Genomic DNA, 18,172 nt, shown 5'->3' with positions numbered 1-18,172 from the left:
GCCAGTGATAGCAATATATTGTAAATGCATGAAAAATACAACAACTTGGCGCTTTTTAATCATATCCTTATTCATATGCGATCCTTTCAATGTGTATACATTATTGGATATTCATTTTATTGCGCAACGTGAAACACTTAAGGCTTAGACACAAATGCAATTGCTTGAATTGATCACTTAATCTGAATGATTAGCATGTGATTTGGTTTCCCGTTGTTTTTTCTTTCTTTCTTTTTTTGTTTTTGTTTAGAATCTTTTTAGTTACAGAGTCGTGTAGTGTATTAAATTACACACTCTCCTCCTTAAGGTACTATGCGATTCCATCTTGCATTGGAAAGTTACCTGAAAGCTGCCCATTGTTAATATGAATATTATTAATTTATATTGATAACATAGAATGTCTATTGAAAATATGTGTTGTATTTCATATTATTACAGTTATTGGTAAAAAAAAAAAATTAATTGTTGGAGAAAATGCGAACGGTTTTGTTTTGTTATTCTTTCGTCTTAACAGAATTTCCCATCTTAAAGTGAACCACAATCGGCGACCACAATCTTCTTTGTGGTCTTGCCAGACTGCGAGCCGTACGATTCGATCTTCTTGACAACATCCAAGCCCTCAACAACTTCGCCAAAGACAACGTGCTTGTTATCCAGCCAGGCGGTCTTCACCGTGCAAATGAAGAACTGCGAGCCGTTGGTATTGGCGCCAGCGTTGGCCATTGAGAGGATACCGGATCCGGTGTGCTTCAGGCGGAAGTTCTCATCGGGGAACTTGTTGCCATAGATGGACTTGCCTCCAGTGCCATTGTGATTGGTGAAATCGCCGCCCTGGCACATGAAGTTTGGAATGACGCGATGGAAACTGGAGCCCTTATAGCCGAAGCCCTTCTCGCCGGTGCACAGGGCACGGAAATTCTCGGCTGTTTTGGGCACGACATCAGAGCGCAGCTAAAATACGAGCAGAGAGAATAAATAAATCAAATGATTAAATTTAATAAAAATAAAAGTATATTTACATATATACACACACACACACAAACGCACTCACAAATATATCTAGTCTGTACAATGACCGGAAAATTACCAAATATACATATGCATTAAAAACATATACATACATACATACACACACACACACACAGAGAGAGAGAGAGAGAGAGAGAGAGAGAGAGAAAGGTACACGCTAGTGTACACATGCACAACAATTTAATTGCAACGCGAGTTGGCGCGTGGTGTGTCACCGATTTTGTCCATTGTCTAAATCTAAATTATAGATTTGAAAATCGAAATTGACGTAAGCCCATTACATCATCAAATAAAATTAATTCTTTCTTTAAAGTTCGTTCGTCAAAGTCAAACGGGTTTACGGCATTCTTAACACTATGCATGTATGCATACACACATACATGTATGTACATGCAGCCTTTCAACGTTTAGAAATTGAGGTTATGTTTGTGTGTATTGATTTGTGTGTACATACATACGTACAAAAGCCGGCAGCTTTTCTTTTTTTTTTCATATGTCTATATATAAAAATAAAAAATTGGGTGATATGAGCTCCATTACTTGGCAGATATTTAAATCGGCAACTAAAAATATAAGTGGCGAACTTTAATTGTGCTATCTTAACACATACATACATATCTACTTGTGTGTGTATGTGTAGGTATGCATATATACATACACAAGTGTGTGTGCATTTTTTTTTATACATACGAATGTATGTATATGTACACGCTCTTGTACATACACAACTTATAGGTGGTAAAACGGTAATTGCCACTTTAAGCAAGTATTCAAATGTATGTGCACACATACATGTATATTGACAAATGTGCATTCGTGTATTTGTTGTAATTAGTATTCGTATGTAAATATAATAAGTCAAAATAAGTCGAAAAATAAAATATATGTTAATCACGTGTTTTACTCTTGCAAGCATACTGTAAACTTTATTATAGGAGTATGTACACATATCTATGTACATGTACACACGTGTATACTATATAAATATGTACATGCATATACATATGCACTCACGTACAATAAATTAATTTAAAAATCCACCACGTTAAAAACTCAAACAAAAAAATACAAAAAAAAAAACTACCGGCATATATAATAAACTCACCTCCATAATGATCCTACCGACGGGCTCGCCATCGGCGGTCATATCGAAGAATACTCTCGGTAAAGTACTCATTTTCGATCCCTTCGAATATTCGCGAACAAACTGAATTCCAAATTGCAACTGACCTCCGTTACTGCCAATTCGAGCTGGGGTTATAGATTTTCTAGGTAAAATGGCGGACCCAGCAAAGCGAAGTGCCGACGACTTGTGAATGTTCCGAAGCAGAGTTGCACCTAAAAAGACCATCGTGTAAGTGTGCCCGCTCGTGTATCACTAAAATACACGAGGCACTTAAAACCGTTTTCTTATCGTTCCATTCCATTAGCTGTTGTTATATCACAATAAGCCGGGTAGAAACAGTGAGCCGATCTAGTTCCGCGACTCATCGTAACATGCGTACTGTTTGTTATTATATATATATATATAATGATATTTATTTTTACTGGATTCAATAGAAATAAAACGTCCTAAGTTTGTGCACCGATTAAGTTTTGAACCAAGTCGAGTAGATGTGAGCGGAGCATGATCAAGCAAAGCCAATTAATTTGTTTATTCAAAATACACTTCTTAAGATGTTGCTAACAACAATTTACTTTAAAATGATAAGTGAACACTTTCATTAGTAAAAGAAAAAATCAAACATATTTTTGAATAAAAATATCGGAGCTAACAATATCTGGTCTTATACTAGTGAACCAGCAACAACCAAAGGTACCATCGTGCTCAGCGTTATCGATATAAGTTGTTCACCAGCCCTTGTATGCCAGGGCTCCACTACATTTCATCGTGCTATCGCGTCCAACCGAAGAAAACAATTTATATTCAAACCAATCGCAATATTAGTGCAAAATCTTTGATTTGTTTTTAATTTGATAAATTAGGTTACTTTTTTATTTGCTTTGTTAATAACATGTATTGCTTTCTGTAGTAAATCTGACGAAGAGTATTTATCAGTCTTTTAAAGCGGCAAATATATGTATTTTTTCTGTTAAAACCAAGAAAACTAAATATTATTTGCGATACTTTTATAATAACACATATAAAACGGTTCCATTATTTTGGGCATAAGAATGTGTTAATAAAATACACTGTATTTCAAATTGTTTTTGTTTTATTTATAATTTTTCACTTAATACAAAAAATACTCTTAATTTCCTCTTCTCATATTCTTTTGTTGGTTTTTTTTTTTGTTTTTTTTTTTCTTGTTATGGTATTAAATAAAAATTAAAAGCAAACAAAATGGCAACTTGCGCCAGGGAGCCAAAAAAAAAGCTAATCAAAAAAAATAATAATAGAAAAAATAAGAAAACACAACACTATTTCTTACATTGAAAAGCTCCTTGCTGATACAAAATGATTTAAAAAAAATGAAATCAAGTGGCGAGGGGTGGCGGGTCGCGGGTTCGGGTTCGGGGGGTCGGGGACACAAAGAACGACGATTATGTTTTAAAATAGCTTTCACAGCTGTATTAAATACATACACATGTATGTGTAAGTCCAATGTATATCAAATACATATAGTTAATTAATTAATTAAACAAAAAGATAAAATACACACACAGGCAGGTAATTAAGTAAAAAACAAAGTTGTTTAAATACAATATTTAAATTTAAAGAAAGGCAACGGTGGCTGCTTAAAAAACACTTGGTCAACATGTTATCGCGTTTTTATGTATACATAATTTATATATGTAGTTATGTGTGTACTATACATATGCACATATATATATATATATATAGATGTATATAAACATATATGCATATATTGGTATTCTCTTACTTTCCGCATAGTTCTCAATCAAAGTTGTAGTTTATATAGTAGCTGATATAGATAAAGTTGTAAGTTTTTCAAAAAAAAAAAAAAATTATAATAATAATAACTGTGCATGGCTACATAAAAGTTTACTCCGAAATATCAATTGGAATGGATGTGGTAAACGTCGGCGTCTCCAGCTCCTCGTGCTTCTTCATTTTGAGACTCTGCGAGAGAGAGAGACAGGGAGAGAGAAACGTGTTAGTGCAAGCAGATTGCATAGAAACAGTATGCACACGCGGCTCACCTGTTGCAGCTTATAGTGATTGATAATGTCCTGATCGGCCGGGCACGATTGTGTGAATGCGTCCAGCTGATACATGTGATACATGTAACGCCACAGCGCCGTCAAGTGTGTCTGCAAGAGAGCGAGAGAGAGACTGAGATTTAGAAAGAGTGAAAGAGAGAGCTAGGGAATTGCCACGCACCGGTATCTCAAAGTCGACAAAGTATTTGCCCGCCACACGAATGTGCTGCAAACGGGGCATCAGCTCACAGTCGAAGCAGCACATGGTGTCGCCGGTTAGGAAGCGTGTATTACGATTGGCCAAATGATCGTTGATCTTCTTGAGATGCGTGAGCAGTGCATTGTTCTTGGCATCATCCTTCTTCACCAGCATCAGCTTCAATTTTCCATACAAGTTCTCAATCAGCGTGGCCACGTCCTTGTCCTGCACGAACAGATTGTAGCCGCCGGGTATGTTCTTCATGATGTGACGTTCGATTTTCTCGTTCTCCAATATGGCCAGGCCATTGTCAATTAGGATGGGGGGATGTGTTGCCTCGAAATTGGTTCGAAAATCTGGTGGCGGCTTCTGCATATCCACTGTGGTCACCTTCAGACTAATTGTCTTTAGCTCGGCCAGCAGATACAGATCCATAAAGTACTCCTGACAGAAAAGGCAGGCGCCCTTGCGGCGTCCATCAATGGTCGAGGCCTGTCAACAAACAATTCAAAAGAAAATAAGTATATTTCATTTTAATGGTTATATACATACATATTTACATATGTATGTCCATGTAGGTCAAGTGTCGTTTTATATAAGCATCAATTATCTATACTAAATGGACACTGTTAAGCTTTGATCGCGTGCCAGGCGTTTGACAAACAAATAAATCAAATAACACTTAATGAACTAAGCCAACACACACAGTGAACGCTCGCTGGAGTAAACAGCTGTATGTATGTATTACATACAAACAACATACAGAATACATACAACTGGTTACATCAGCAGAAGAGAGAGGGAGACAGAGAGAGAGAGAGAGAGAGAGAGATTTCAAATCAAAAATAGATCGCTTTATCTGTGACAATAATGAACGTTTATCTAGAATTAACAAACTGTGCATTCTTGTTATATATATATATATTCAGGTGTTCATTAGTTTGAGTTTTCACTGTAGTTTGAATCATGTGACATCATCATTCACAATAGGTAAGTAGCGAACGTACATTGCGTGATGAATTGTCCACGCATGGTATCGAATAGGTATCGAAAAATTGATCGACACTTGCGCGGGCGTCAGGAAGTGCACACAGTTCCTGCCATCACTTAACCTGCCAGAGCCACGCCTGCGTGGCGTTTGACCAGAAAATGTGGAATGATGTCATCATCTTTGCTCTTTTTTGTTTTGCTTGACTTGTTGATTTATCGACAGCCGGTAATTCATAAGTACATATAAGTATGTATATCTCTATGTGTGTGTGTGTGTGTGTGTGTGTGTGTTAGATAAACTCATGTAATTGTGTTTGTGTTTACACGCTGCAACACAACTCCATCTACAACGTACATTGCTTGCAAGGTTGCCAGCTGCTGCCTAAAATAGAAGTCTTGTAATAATCGCCGGCCAATCGTAAATGAGTAATCGCACTAGCAGCAATGACTACCTGTCAACAACTATTCAAATGCTTGCAATCAGCTGTTTTAACATTTACGCATCAATTATACAGGCAATTGTGTTTAATTTTCTAATACGAACTAATTAACATGCGTTTGCATGCGATTGTGTGTTAAAATGTGAATAGCTTAATAGCCTCATACACACACACACACACACACACACACGCACACAAACACACATGTTGTATCAATGTTCATAGAATGCGTATGTATAAAAGAAACCGCACCCACGCCGCCCCCTCATTAAGCACTCATGCGTGTGCTGTGGATATGGAGTGGAGGGGAGTGGAGCATCGTCACGGGTGCGTCGTCACTCAAAGCATTTAACGCTTGGCGCTTTAACGGTTTATTTTATATTGCGGCAGAAATATCGTACATGTGCCCTGTCGCATTAGCAGCCGGTGAATGCCCAGCAATGTTATTAACTGTTTGCTGATATATGTACTTATACGACCATGTGTATGAAAGTGTGTGTACACATTTGTCACACACAAAATTCCCAAATGACCTGATTACTTTCTCACCTGCACACCTCGCATACATACATATAAACATGCATACATACATAAGTATATATGTACGCCTCGTGTGAGTGCGGTTAAAAAATGTAATTATTTTGCAATATGAATTGCTAAATAAATTGTACAGCACGCGCATATGGGGAACATCAAAGGTCAAGTTGAGGTGCCTGCCGCCGTATGCAGCAGCTGAAAGATTGTAAAAACTGCAATTGCCGATCGAAAATAGAAATGACGAACGTAAAACAAACCAAAAGCGGCCGTTGGCAAATGTCAAGTGGCATACAACAAGCAGCGCATAGCAATCTTTCATATTTGAAAAAAAAAAAATGAAAAAAAAAATGCCTTGCCAAAAACAACAATCGCCGACGAGCAATAAAAACGTTAATTTTTAAATACATTTCATATTGTGCTGGCAAATAAATAACTGTGTACGGTTTGGAGAGAAGAAGAAGCAGGAGCAGAGCAGCAAAAATTAAATGGCATCATTCACAGAAGCGAGACAAATCTATTGTGTGATTTTCTTCTCTCTTTTACTCTACATCCTCCTCACTACTACTACTATAGTTGCAAGTCTTCGATTCTTGATTTGTTGACTTTGTTTTTGTAAAAGGGCAACCGATTTCAGTAGAAATAATAGTGAGATAAGATAAAAAAAATTAAATACAAATGGTTAGCGCTAGTGCGATCAGCAGCAACAACAATCAGAAATAAATATGAAATGTGTAAGCTCCCATACTTAGGTATATGTATGTACACACACACACACACACACACACTTACGTATGCTTGTATTTGTGCAATCTGTGTGCGTGCTGTATTTGGGAGTGCGTTATTTTTGGAACCGGTTAGCGCTGACAGCTGCAGCGCGCAATACTTTTTATGACGGCGGCATCGTGGCTACGGTTGAGGGCGGACAGAGAGATGTCAACCTTGGGAGCTTTCTTGTTGTTTCCCCGACCAAATGCCGCACATTTCAAATTACATATCTTATCAGGAAACAGCGGAAGCATTCGCCCCAATAGAAACCGCAACGGCTCACTCTGATGAAGTAATAGCCAGAAAAAAAAACAATAAACAATAAATATAATCAACAGTGTGGTCGAGTGCTGTGTGGGGGGAAGGAATGTGAGCTTGAAGAATGAGAATGCTCGCTCGTATCTTGGCCTAAATTGGTAAATGGCTAATGGGTTTTTATTACTTTTTTTTTGTGTTCTTCGAGTCGCGTCTTCATGTTCATGTCTTATTATTATTATTTATGGCGTGCTGAAACGCTTGTCAATTTCATTTTGCTAACTTTGTGACTTAATTGTTATTTTAGTTACCACAGGTATAGCATGGAGTTAAGTAATTTCTAAAATAAATTATTATTTTTTTCATTGCGAAATGTATGTAAAAAGGAACAAGACAAAGACAAGACAAAAATAAATGTAAACATTGCGCGGTTTTTTTTATTTGTCAATGAAATGCATTTGCACACACGCCACCCACAACAACAACAACATCATCATCAGTAGTCACAACAACAATGGCATGACAAGCCTCTCTTGCGTGCTTGGCTAAATGTCATGCTGCAGCGCTTTAGAGATGAACGCGTGAGTGGATCGTGAGCGTGCAGGATGCACATATGAATGCAATGCATGCATTTTTAAGGGCACATACTTGATGTGACGTGCCTGTTTCACTTGTCCAATCGATTACACATATGCAGGCACATGTGGTCAGATATGTGACCCGCATAACTTGCCGATGGCTGGGTCGCCACATTTAGATGTAAAGCACAAAGCTCGCACCTTAAATCTGCTAGCATCGCTATCGATACATTTTCGATGCCAAACAAAGGCATCGAGTTTTGGGTAAATCGTCTGCATCAAATTGTACAACAATAAGCGCAATTGTTGCCGTTGCTATTACAGATGTTGTATGTGTGTGTGTGTGTGTTTGTGGGCGATGACTGTGCCTGGGCCTTTGGCTTTGGCCAAGGAGGCGGAAAACTGCACACGAGAAAAACCTGTTTAGCGTTCAATGATTGTGTTTTGTTGGTTTGTTGGACCTCGGAACAGCAAATGAACACACATTTGTTGTGTTTGTTGCACGCGCCGTGCCACAGACACGACAAGCAGCGCGCAGAGCCAGTTGGGAAGAGTGAATGCTGCTGCTTTTGTTGTTGTTGCTGCTTTCTTCGTCTATGCAACATAACAACAACAAGCGAGCGCAATGTATTTTGGGCGCAAACCAAATTGAACTTTCACTTTTTGCTTAAATGCTTTATTTGTACATTTACGTTTTTTGTTGTTTTACCTTTGATTGCAAATGGCACGTACATGTTTATGTGTATGTGTGTGTGTGTGTGCGTGTGTATTCGTGTGCATTATGTCAAAGATGCTTCTGCTTCATTGAGAGAGTGCATTGAGTTCAACAGGTGCGCTCCGGCAGCCATCTTTCACTTTCTCTCTCAGCCAAAGCTTCATCTAACAGCAAGGGAGGGCAGGGAATGGCTACGGCGGAGGGTGAAACTGGCAACTCCATGCAGCCGGAATTGCATTAGTCATACTTCTTCGTTTTTTTTTCTTATGTAGGGTGCGGCATGCCGCATGCCACGGCGTGGGCGTCTAAGGAGTGCTACGGCGCATAAAGCCCTAATAATGGTTGCTTAACTAATAGAATCAACAATGACTGTGTACAAAGACAATTACTTGGGCAAACAAAATGTTCGAGTTGAAGTGTTGATTTCGTCTTGGTTTGCATGACGTAGGCGCCAAGAAATTTCGAAATCATACGCACGCACACACACACACACACACGCGCAACCACACACAACAAACAGAAATGGAAACGTGTGCGTTGCCAGGCAATTGGCACAATGAAATGCGATTAAAGTTTATGTCAGATAAGAACTTATTAATTAACTGTAAGTTAAATGCAAGAATATTTAGCAGGGTTGCCACTACAAATGCAAATTGAAACACGCACACGTAGAGAAGCACTCCATGTGTGTGTGTGTGTGCTGCTTAGTTGGCCGAGAACTTAAGGAGCGAAAGAGCGAGAGCGAGAAAACCAGTTTTTGCGATGCTTAGCTTAATAACAACAACAACAGCTATAAGAAGAACAATCAGACAGACATACGCAAAGCCAATACAAAAGGGGGCGTACAAAGATGATGAATAAATAAAAGACCAAAACTGAGCATAATGAATACATTTCTATATACATATTTCATGTGACACTGAATTGGATAAGCAAAAGGTGCACAAAAAAGAAGTTGTCTGTGTTTGTGCATTTATTTGCGACACAACAGCATTTTCACTTTAATAATGCACTGAAAATTTGCAAAGCGCGCATGTAGAAATCTAACACTATCTAAGCATGTACATATGTACATATGCATGTGTGTGTGCTTGCATGCATATGCATGTGTTTGTCTAAATAACTCACCTTAATGATCAATTCGATCTCGGGCACATCAAATTTGCTGGTACCGTTCGACGACTCCTGCTGCGACTGTGTTTCAACATCGGCGGCTGACATTGTTGTTTGTTAACGCTTTTGCTAAGCTCTGGCTCTTTCTTGTTAGCAACTTTTTAAATGTACGCTCTTGCTGCGGTTTCTTCTTATATTTTTTGTTGTGGTTTGCGTGCGTTATCGTTGTCGTTGTCCGCGTGACGTGCGTACGTGTTTTTCCTTTGCTCTTTTATGTTGTGCCAATTTATTTTTGCCAATATATTCACACACGAACACAGAACACAAAATTCAAAATTCACTGTATTTGAGCGCACACGCCTGTATGTGTAGATTGTGTGTGTAATACAAAATTTACGTTCGCTTCCCGTTGCAAGCGATTTCGGTGTGATGCCTGTTTGCTATAGTTACAGTATGAAATAGTGTTGGATTGTTCATAATGCGCTGGTACGTCGACATCGGTGCAACATATCGATTTATTGCAGAAAACAGTGCTGACAACTTTTTATCGATAGTTGATGGTATGGTCTCTCTGAACATAGTAGACATCGCTTGTTGTGCTTTGCCGGCTATCGCTTTATCGAAACAAATTCATTCGGCTGGCGTGCAGCAGCACGATACTAACTCAGCTTACTTTTTGAATTTTTGTTTTGTAAATAAATAAAATTGTTTCAAGTAATGGATCTGAACGAGCTGTTACAGCAGGCGCAACGCCTCTCAAATGAAACCCAAATGGACACAGAAATGCCGCGCGTCGAGCGCACACTATCGCAAGTGCTCCAAGCGACACAGGAGCTGCATGCTCGCGTCACACAAGCCGGCACAAACGATCTGCAGGCGTAAGTTGTATATTATATTATTAAATGAATTATAATGCGAACCGCACATGCGTATGATGCACTTCCTTTGCAGTCACATTCTGCTCGGATCTAGAGGCGTGGATCTGCCAAAGCTAACACAAAAACTTGAATCGCTAAGCGCGCGTCAATCTTTCGAGCCCCTCAATCCGATCGCCGACACCGATGTCGAGGGCTACTTGAAGAACGAGCGCGAGAATGCTATAATCGCTGTTATTGAGGAGACCAACAGAAATGTAAGCCTGACGATTGAATTTCAATATTTAACAGTTTCATTTTCAAAATAGGTTATATATAATACCGGGCCGAGATTATATTTTCAAATTCTAGACTGTTTTTGCTATGCCTTTACCTCTACAACGCTCCGTTCTCTCACATAATATGTCTGTTGCCTGCTCTCTACCTCAAAGATGGCGAGCGAGTAATACTGAGATCGAGTGGGTGGTAGAGTTGTAAGGGCAGGGGTAAAGACTGACTCGAGCGCTCTCTTTTGAAAAGCCGCCTTTCTATGCGGTTTTCATGCATTCATATTACTACATTATTTATTTATACAATTGATATGCTATAGCTTATGATAGATTTTTTCTTGCATTTATATATTCATTGTTTTACTTATATTTCGAATAGATATTCAAATCGGTCGAGCGCAACAAAATGCGCTGCATTTTTGCCGAGTGGGGTGAGGAAAAGGAACGTCTGCTTAATGCATTGGTTGGACCCAATCAGGATGACTTTCCCGAGGTGCACCGCCACATGGTGCCCACTGTACTGCCACAGTCAGCGCTGCCGCGCTCTCGTCTCAATCGCGTCGAGGCAATGTATGCCCAGGAGATCAAACTCTATAATCAAGTGCACAACCAGGGCACCCAACGCCCCAATTTGCTCGTGCAGTTCACGCAAGTGGTCAAGGAACAACAGAACACTTTTGACAATCAGATCCACGAAATGTGGAGCGTGCTGAGCTATATGGCCAACGTGACACCGCTGTCACGCAGCGCAGATCCCATTAAGTCTCGCCAGAGCGGCGCACCGTTTGTCCAGCAGGCACTCGGCTATTTGGAGCAGTGCTACAAGCAATACATGAACACGGTCATCCAGAAGAATCGTCTTGTGGGCATGCGCGGCGGCATACCCAATGTCTATAACACGGTCTGCTCGTATGTGGCCATCACCTTTCAGATGCCGCAATCCCTGATTGGCCTGCTCGATGTCTCCGCTGGCCGACCGCTGTGGCCCCTCGTCTACTACAGTCTGCGCAGCGGCGATCTTGGCGCTGGTGTACAGTTCCTCAAGGAGGGCGGCGTTTGTGTCGATTTGCTGAAGCTGCTGCAGCACAAGCATCAGATTAAACAACAACAGCAGCAACAACAGTATCAACTGGGCGACCAGGAGCGCCCCAATGCCAAGCTGGAGGGACAGCTTAAGCTAGAGTACAATAATAAGTTACGCGTCTGCACCGATCCGTTTAAGAAGGCGGTAAGTTGTTTTGGGTCAGCCGACAGTCAAGCATGTTTTGGTTAATTGAATCTTTATTTCGCCTAGGTCTATGCCATCGTGTTGGCCTGTGATCCGCACGAGCCGCACCAGGAGGTGGTGCGCACCATTGATGACTTCCTCTGGATGCAGCTATCCGTGCTCTGCACCGATGAGCGTCTCGACTATAACATCGAACGTCTTAGCTACGGCGGCCTACAGTCGCTCATACTGGAAAAGTATGGCGAGAATTATTTCAATGCACGCGAAAAGACTCCACTGTATTTCCAGGTGCTTGTCCTCACCGGCCAATTTGAGGCAGCCATTGAGTTTCTGGCCCGCACCGATGCGAATCGTCCGCACGCCGTCCACATGGCCATTGCTCTCAACGAGCTGAACATGCTAGGCACACCCAGCGACGTGCAGAAGCCGCTGCTCTCCGCCGAGCCGACTGATCCCCCACCGATGCGTCGCCTCAACCTGGCACGCCTCATCATAATGTACACGAAGTGCTTCGAGCAAACTGACACCGTCGAGGCCCTGCAATACTATTACTTGTTGCGCCACTTCAAGGCCACAGATGGACGCAATCTGATGATGACCTGCTTCTGCGATATGCTCGTCGAGAACTGTGATGATAACATGTTACTATTGATTTTTGGGGAGCCCGATCCGAATGATCCATGGCGTTATATTGGGTAAGCATGTGTTTGCTTCATTTTCCATATGTCCTGCTGTACGCACTGAATATGTTGAAAGAAAGCTTTATACTATATAGATATATCCGATCTCATTGGATATATTCACGGTCTTTAGACTGTCGGAACTCAGGGATTCCAATATTAATTTGATTATAAAAGCTAATTATACATAACAAACAAACCAGATTTAATCTCCAAAAACTGCTTTTCCCCGTTTCTAATGCAGCGGCATCTTTGCCCAGTTTCCCAACATGGAGCACGACAAATACGCCCTGGCCGGCATGGTGGGCGATGAGCTTTCGGACCGCACGAAGTTTGAGGCTGCCATACGTCTGTACTTTATTGGCGGCCAGATGGACAAGGCTTTGCGTTTGCTATGCTCGCTGCTGACGCAGGTGGTGCATCAGCCGACGCGTCAGGGCAGCATCCGGGAGCAGCTGACGGCTGTCTCGGAGCGCATGAATCAATCGCTTGCCCGTCGCAAAATGGACGTGGATGAGCATGTGATGCGCACATACACAATGCTGTCGCAGCTATTGAAGTTCTTCGACTATTACCATGCCGGCGAATCCCGTCTGGCCGTTGAGATATTGACCAAGAATCGCATAACGCCCAACACCTCGGCCGAGGTGGACGAATGCGTTAGCAGTCTGAAGCTGGTGGGTTCCGATATCATTAAGGTGCTGCCCGATGTGCTGCTGGCCGCCATGGATCTCATCTATGCGGAGTACCTGGAGGTGAAGGCCAGCGCTGGCAGCACTGGTGGTGGCAGCAGCAGCGGCGTCGCCGCCAGCGCACCGGATGACACCGCCGGCCAGGCTGGCGATGGCAAGGAAGAGCTTCTCATGCATTTACGTGGACGTGCCAAGGCTCTGACCAATATGGCAGCCACACTCCCATATCGAATGCCCTCGGACACCAACAATCGCCTGGTGCAGCTGGAGATACTGATGCATTAGGCTCTATCAATGGAGCCATGGTGGGGAGGGGCTTAAATACCCGTCATCCAGAAGAAAAAGAAGAATAACTGGCAGCCATCAGAGGGGGGCTGGTCGCGGGGAATCTGTGTTCTTTACTGGTTTTTCTTTTGTACGTTTGTATTTATGGAATTTAGTTTTTGTTTATTTGAGAATATATCGGTTATTTGAAAAATGGAAATGTGTTGTTTTCCTTTCTGTTTAGATGTATTGTATATTGTATATTTATTTCTTGTGCGTACAATTGCTTATCATCAGTCGAATGAGGGGGGAGGCATCATCAGCTCAGCCCATATACTGGTAGGAGGCGCAGACGGGCTCCTGGTGGCGCGTATGCGGCGAGGATTGCAATGCGAGACGCTGCAGATGGCAGCCGCGGCAAAGCAGTCGCCCATCCAGCGGATAGCAGCGTTTGTCCGGCTCATCGGTCAGCTGCATGCCGCACTCCTCGCATATATAGCAATCCACATGGAAATCCTTGTCCATGGACACAACGCGCACGGTCTCATCGGTGCCCTCGACGGGCGTAATGCCTGCAGGCAATGCAAATAAAAGAAAAACAGTAAACAGTTGAGTTTTCACACGAATCGCGCATAAAGGGTGACGGGTCTAAACCCATAAAGTGCACATAATATATGTTCCTGATAAAGTAAAAGAAACTTTCCATTGGACCCCATTTCTGTTGCATGTCTGAACCCGCCGGATCCGACCACCACTTCATTTAGCTGCCATTTGAATGATCGGTCGGAAATAACATTCCATTCCATTGCCAGTTTAATTATGTTGCCTATATATGTGCGATATCCTTTCCACATAGGACCATATCATACAGCGGTCATATCAGTTATCTGGGCAAGCTGATAGCTTAACCAAACTCAGCAATAAAGAGCTTCGCTCCTCTACATATCAGACAACCACTTTATATGGCTACCATAGGAACAACCTCTCGGATATAAAGTTTTCCTGAACAAGTGTGTTTAAGCTACAAGTGTTTTTAGACTTCGGCGTGCCGAAGATAGCCGTTCTTTTTAGTGTGCATGATAGCTAGCTTCATGGAGCGCACCTTTGCCACAGCTGGCGCATTTGGGCGCGAACATGCGATGGTAATCGTTGACGCAGTAAATCTTGTGATCCACATCCACGGTGAAGGGCACGCCGTCGAGGCACTCGTTGCAGATGCAGCAGCGAAAGCAGCCCGGATGATATGACTTGCCCATGGCCTGCAGTATCTGTGAGCCAAAAAAGACAGCGTGAGCAGGTGAGAGATAGAGATAGAGAGAGGGAGACAGAGTACGCACCATTTCCATGATCAGGTGGCCACAAATGGCGCACTTTTCAGCTGTTTGCTGAAAGCCCGAATACTGTAAGTGAGAGCGAGACAGAGAGAGCTGGAGTGAGTGAGATGCATGTGCATAGAAGGAAATGCTGGCACTTACCATGTAGTCCTCCTCGCAGTAGACACGCCCGTGCACATTGTAGAATGCCTTGCCGCGCAACGCCCGTCCGCAGGAGCAGCAAATGAAGCAATTTGTGTGATATAAATTGCCCATCGCCTGGCAGGCCTGCCCGGCGCCCTTTACCTTCTCGCCGCAGGTGTGACAAATGCCTTGAATGGATACAAAATTAATCAATGCTTAATTATGTACTCAAAATGCAGAAACACAAGTCCCAACCGTTTACCCTCTTAAATGACTCGAGTGTGCACTTAGACAGAGTTACGAACAAATCACTTAACGCTGCAAAATGAGCGGAACTTTTTAAAAACAACTTAATTTGCTCAACTCATATAGAAAAACCATAACACGAATGTGTTAAATTAAAACATTTTAGTTACTTATAGAGCTCTAGAGCTTGTTACAGGGCATCTGCCTGTCGTTCTACATAATATACATTATGGGTATATAATCTACTCATTATATTCAACCATTAAAATAGTCGACATTCATTTGAAGTATGTGAGCTGGAATTTGAGATTTCAGCTGCACATTAGCTACAGTTAGCTATCGACATAACACACAAATTAGTTAAGGGCTTTCGCGTACGTACCGAAATACTCGCCATGCTCCTCGCTCTGTTCGATCTCCTCCTCCAGTTGGCGTGTCAGTTCCTCGATTTTGCGCTGCGCCTCTGTCGGACCAGCCGGACGCGGCGGTGTCACGCTATACGGCAGTAAATTTTTTGTCAGACCTGTTTGGAGGAGTTGCAGTAAAAATGTAGTATATGCATCAGTAAGATGGGGTTGGGTTAAAGGGCGTGTGTGTGGATAATATGAAACGCATACCTCGTTTGGGCCGCAAAGCGGCTGTGAAAGCATTTTGGGAATGGGCAAAGTAGAGAGAGATTAGTAACAGGGCGGATGGCGAACAGTGGAATAGTTGATATACATTATAAGTATCAAATTAAATAATACAGATAAATAAGCTGAAGAGCCAGTAAAACGTTAACGAACGCAACACAAAGAAGAAAAAGAAGAATACAATGTAACAAAGAGTTGCCTGCGGAACGTTCACGAATACGAAACAAAGACTCTAACAAAGGACTGATAAGAATTAGTCAAGTACTTAACATACATTTATGCAGGGTATATATCAACATATTAAGATGGTCTGTCTTTCATTTTGGTCGCCTACCTGTGCTGCTCTGCGAGGGCGTTGGCGATGTCGCCACCGCAAGTGGCGCTGTGGTCGCAATGGGCGTGGCACGCAGCTGCAGGGGCTGCATTTGCGCCGCGGCCGACGTAGTTGCCGTTGTCGTTTGTATCGCCAATGTGGACGTTGCCAGCGGCGGCGGTGGCAACAACGGCTGCGGGCTGACCGCATTGAGTCGCCCATTGTTGGGGCTGCGACTCTTGGCGGCGCTGTTGTTGTTGCGATGCAGATTGGCGGTCATGCAAACATAATCGGAGCTATTGATGTCCTCAATGTAGTTGGGATTGACGGACACATTGATGCCCACCTGCTGCTTGATGGGCGTGTGCTGCTGCAGCTGCAGCTTGGCCAGCGGCTGGGGCACCGGCGAGCCCAACGGGCTCAGGTGACTGGGCAGCGACAGATTGCGATAGCGCTGCGTGGGTGAGCCTAGGCTGGCGGCAGCAGCGGCGGTCGATGAGCTGTTGCTGCTGCTGCTGCGCTGATGCAGCGGCGACGCAAACAGCATGGCATTTAGCTCCATTTGGTTTGCTGCCTGCATGGGCATGGGCGTGGGCGTGGCTATCTCTGTATGCTGATACATGGTGGCCGTGGCCGGCGATGCCTGCGGCTGTGCTCGCTGTCCGGAATGCGGTATAATATTTTCATAGATGGGCGCCACGGTTGACAGCTCCTCGATGGGAGTGTGATTGTGCTTGGGTGCTGCCTCCGGCACGGGCGTATGCGCAAAACGGCCGCCTCCAATGGGCTGCATCAGCAGATAATCGTTCAACATAACGCTCTGCCGACTGGCGGGACTCTGAGGCTGTGCACGCCGCTGATTCGTATCGAATTGGCCATAAAACTCAAGATTCTCGTAAACCGGCGAGTGCTTTTGCGGCACAATGCGCTGCCCTAGCACCTGAGCTGTCGGCGCATAAATTAGCGGTGACTGTTGACTGTTGCTGCCGCCGTTGCCCATCAGTATGGGTTCCATGCCGGGCTTAGGCGTTGCGGTTGCGTATTTCGAGGCGGCGATTATGTTGCCGCGCTCATACAATTTGTAATCTTCGCTGCTGGGCAGGCGCTGTTGCTGCTGCTGCTGCTGATGTTGTTGATGTTGTTGTTGCTGCGGCTGCTGTGGGGCATCGTGCATAAAATGTTCAATGGCGCCGGGCGAGCGCTGGTAGTTGCCGCCAATGTGCAACCGCTGCATTAGCGTCTCGTAATCCGAATCGCCGACACTCCCCACCGCGCTGGTGGCATTTCGATGCGTTCGCTGGGTGGTCATTATGCACACAGATATATATACAAATACAAACACATATACACACACATAGGTATGAGTCGACAGAGCGTTGAGCGATGACTTGTTTCGCTCTGTGAATTTAGCCCTTTTCACGTTTTCTTAGCAATTCGGTGTCTTTTTTGACACGGCCAATTTAGTGCGTTTTATCAGCTTTGTGACAGCATCATTTTTTTTTGTGTTCAGTTTTTTTCGTATGTTCTATTTTGTGGAAAACAAAGACAAGTTGCAGCGGAGAATCTCTCGGCCACAATAACACACACATGTATATGTATTAAGTAGTTTGTTGATGGTGTATCGATACATCGATGTTAGAATTTTAAGTGCAGCCTAAAGTATCGATAGGTGTCAGGGCGTATTAGCAAGTACCGGTTTATTTAAAAAAAATGCAAATCAGTTGATATGC

General features: G+C 43.0%; 4 protein-coding genes across 5 annotated transcripts; 1 reads left to right on the top strand and 3 right to left on the bottom strand.

The window, feature by feature from the left end:
* Positions 1–400: 400 nt before the first annotated feature.
* On the bottom strand, positions 401–2,394 carry LOC115765143 (peptidyl-prolyl cis-trans isomerase). Its single transcript, XM_030708546.1, has 2 exons — positions 2,135–2,394; positions 401–951 (listed from the first exon to the last, which is right to left on the bottom strand). The coding sequence occupies exons 1-2, from the start codon at positions 2,378–2,380 to the stop codon at positions 526–528; spliced, it is 672 nt and encodes a 223-aa protein (XP_030564406.1). The 5' UTR covers positions 2,381–2,394; the 3' UTR covers positions 401–525.
* Positions 2,395–3,689: 1,295 nt separating this feature from the next.
* Positions 3,690–10,222, bottom strand: LOC115765210 (chloride intracellular channel exc-4). Its single transcript, XM_030708651.1, has 4 exons — positions 9,802–10,222; positions 4,376–4,885; positions 4,195–4,305; positions 3,690–4,114 (listed from the first exon to the last, which is right to left on the bottom strand). The coding sequence occupies exons 1-4, from the start codon at positions 9,892–9,894 to the stop codon at positions 4,037–4,039; spliced, it is 792 nt and encodes a 263-aa protein (XP_030564511.1). The 5' UTR covers positions 9,895–10,222; the 3' UTR covers positions 3,690–4,036.
* A 145-nt stretch (positions 10,223–10,367) lies between these two features.
* Positions 10,368–13,826, top strand: LOC115765207 (nuclear pore complex protein Nup93-1). Its single transcript, XM_030708648.1, has 5 exons — positions 10,368–10,664; positions 10,738–10,918; positions 11,310–12,158; positions 12,225–12,853; positions 13,083–13,826. The coding sequence occupies exons 1-5, from the start codon at positions 10,504–10,506 to the stop codon at positions 13,813–13,815; spliced, it is 2,553 nt and encodes an 850-aa protein (XP_030564508.1). The 5' UTR covers positions 10,368–10,503; the 3' UTR covers positions 13,816–13,826.
* A 271-nt stretch (positions 13,827–14,097) lies between these two features.
* LOC115765209 (LIM domain-containing protein jub) lies at positions 14,098–18,030 on the bottom strand. 2 transcript variants are annotated; one of them, XM_030708649.1, is made up of 7 exons: positions 16,464–18,030; positions 16,115–16,135; positions 15,880–16,020; positions 15,270–15,439; positions 15,132–15,194; positions 14,897–15,062; positions 14,098–14,366 (listed from the first exon to the last, which is right to left on the bottom strand). In XM_030708649.1, exons 1-7 carry the CDS (start codon positions 17,749–17,751, stop codon positions 14,119–14,121), a joined length of 2,097 nt encoding a protein of 698 aa, XP_030564509.1. In that variant the 5' UTR covers positions 17,752–18,030; the 3' UTR covers positions 14,098–14,118. The 2 variants fall into 2 exon arrangements, with proteins under 2 accessions (XP_030564509.1, XP_030564510.1); XM_030708650.1 differs by lacking the exon at positions 16,115–16,135.
* Positions 18,031–18,172: the final 142 nt, after the last annotated feature.

Source organism: Drosophila novamexicana, unplaced genomic scaffold (genome assembly GCF_003285875.2).
Source record: "Drosophila novamexicana strain 15010-1031.04,08,12 unplaced genomic scaffold, DnovRS2.1 tig00000932-arrow-arrow-pilon, whole genome shotgun sequence".
Taxonomy (NCBI): Eukaryota; Metazoa; Arthropoda; class Insecta; order Diptera; family Drosophilidae; genus Drosophila; species Drosophila novamexicana.
This window is presented reverse-complemented; position numbering and strand designations above follow the sequence as displayed.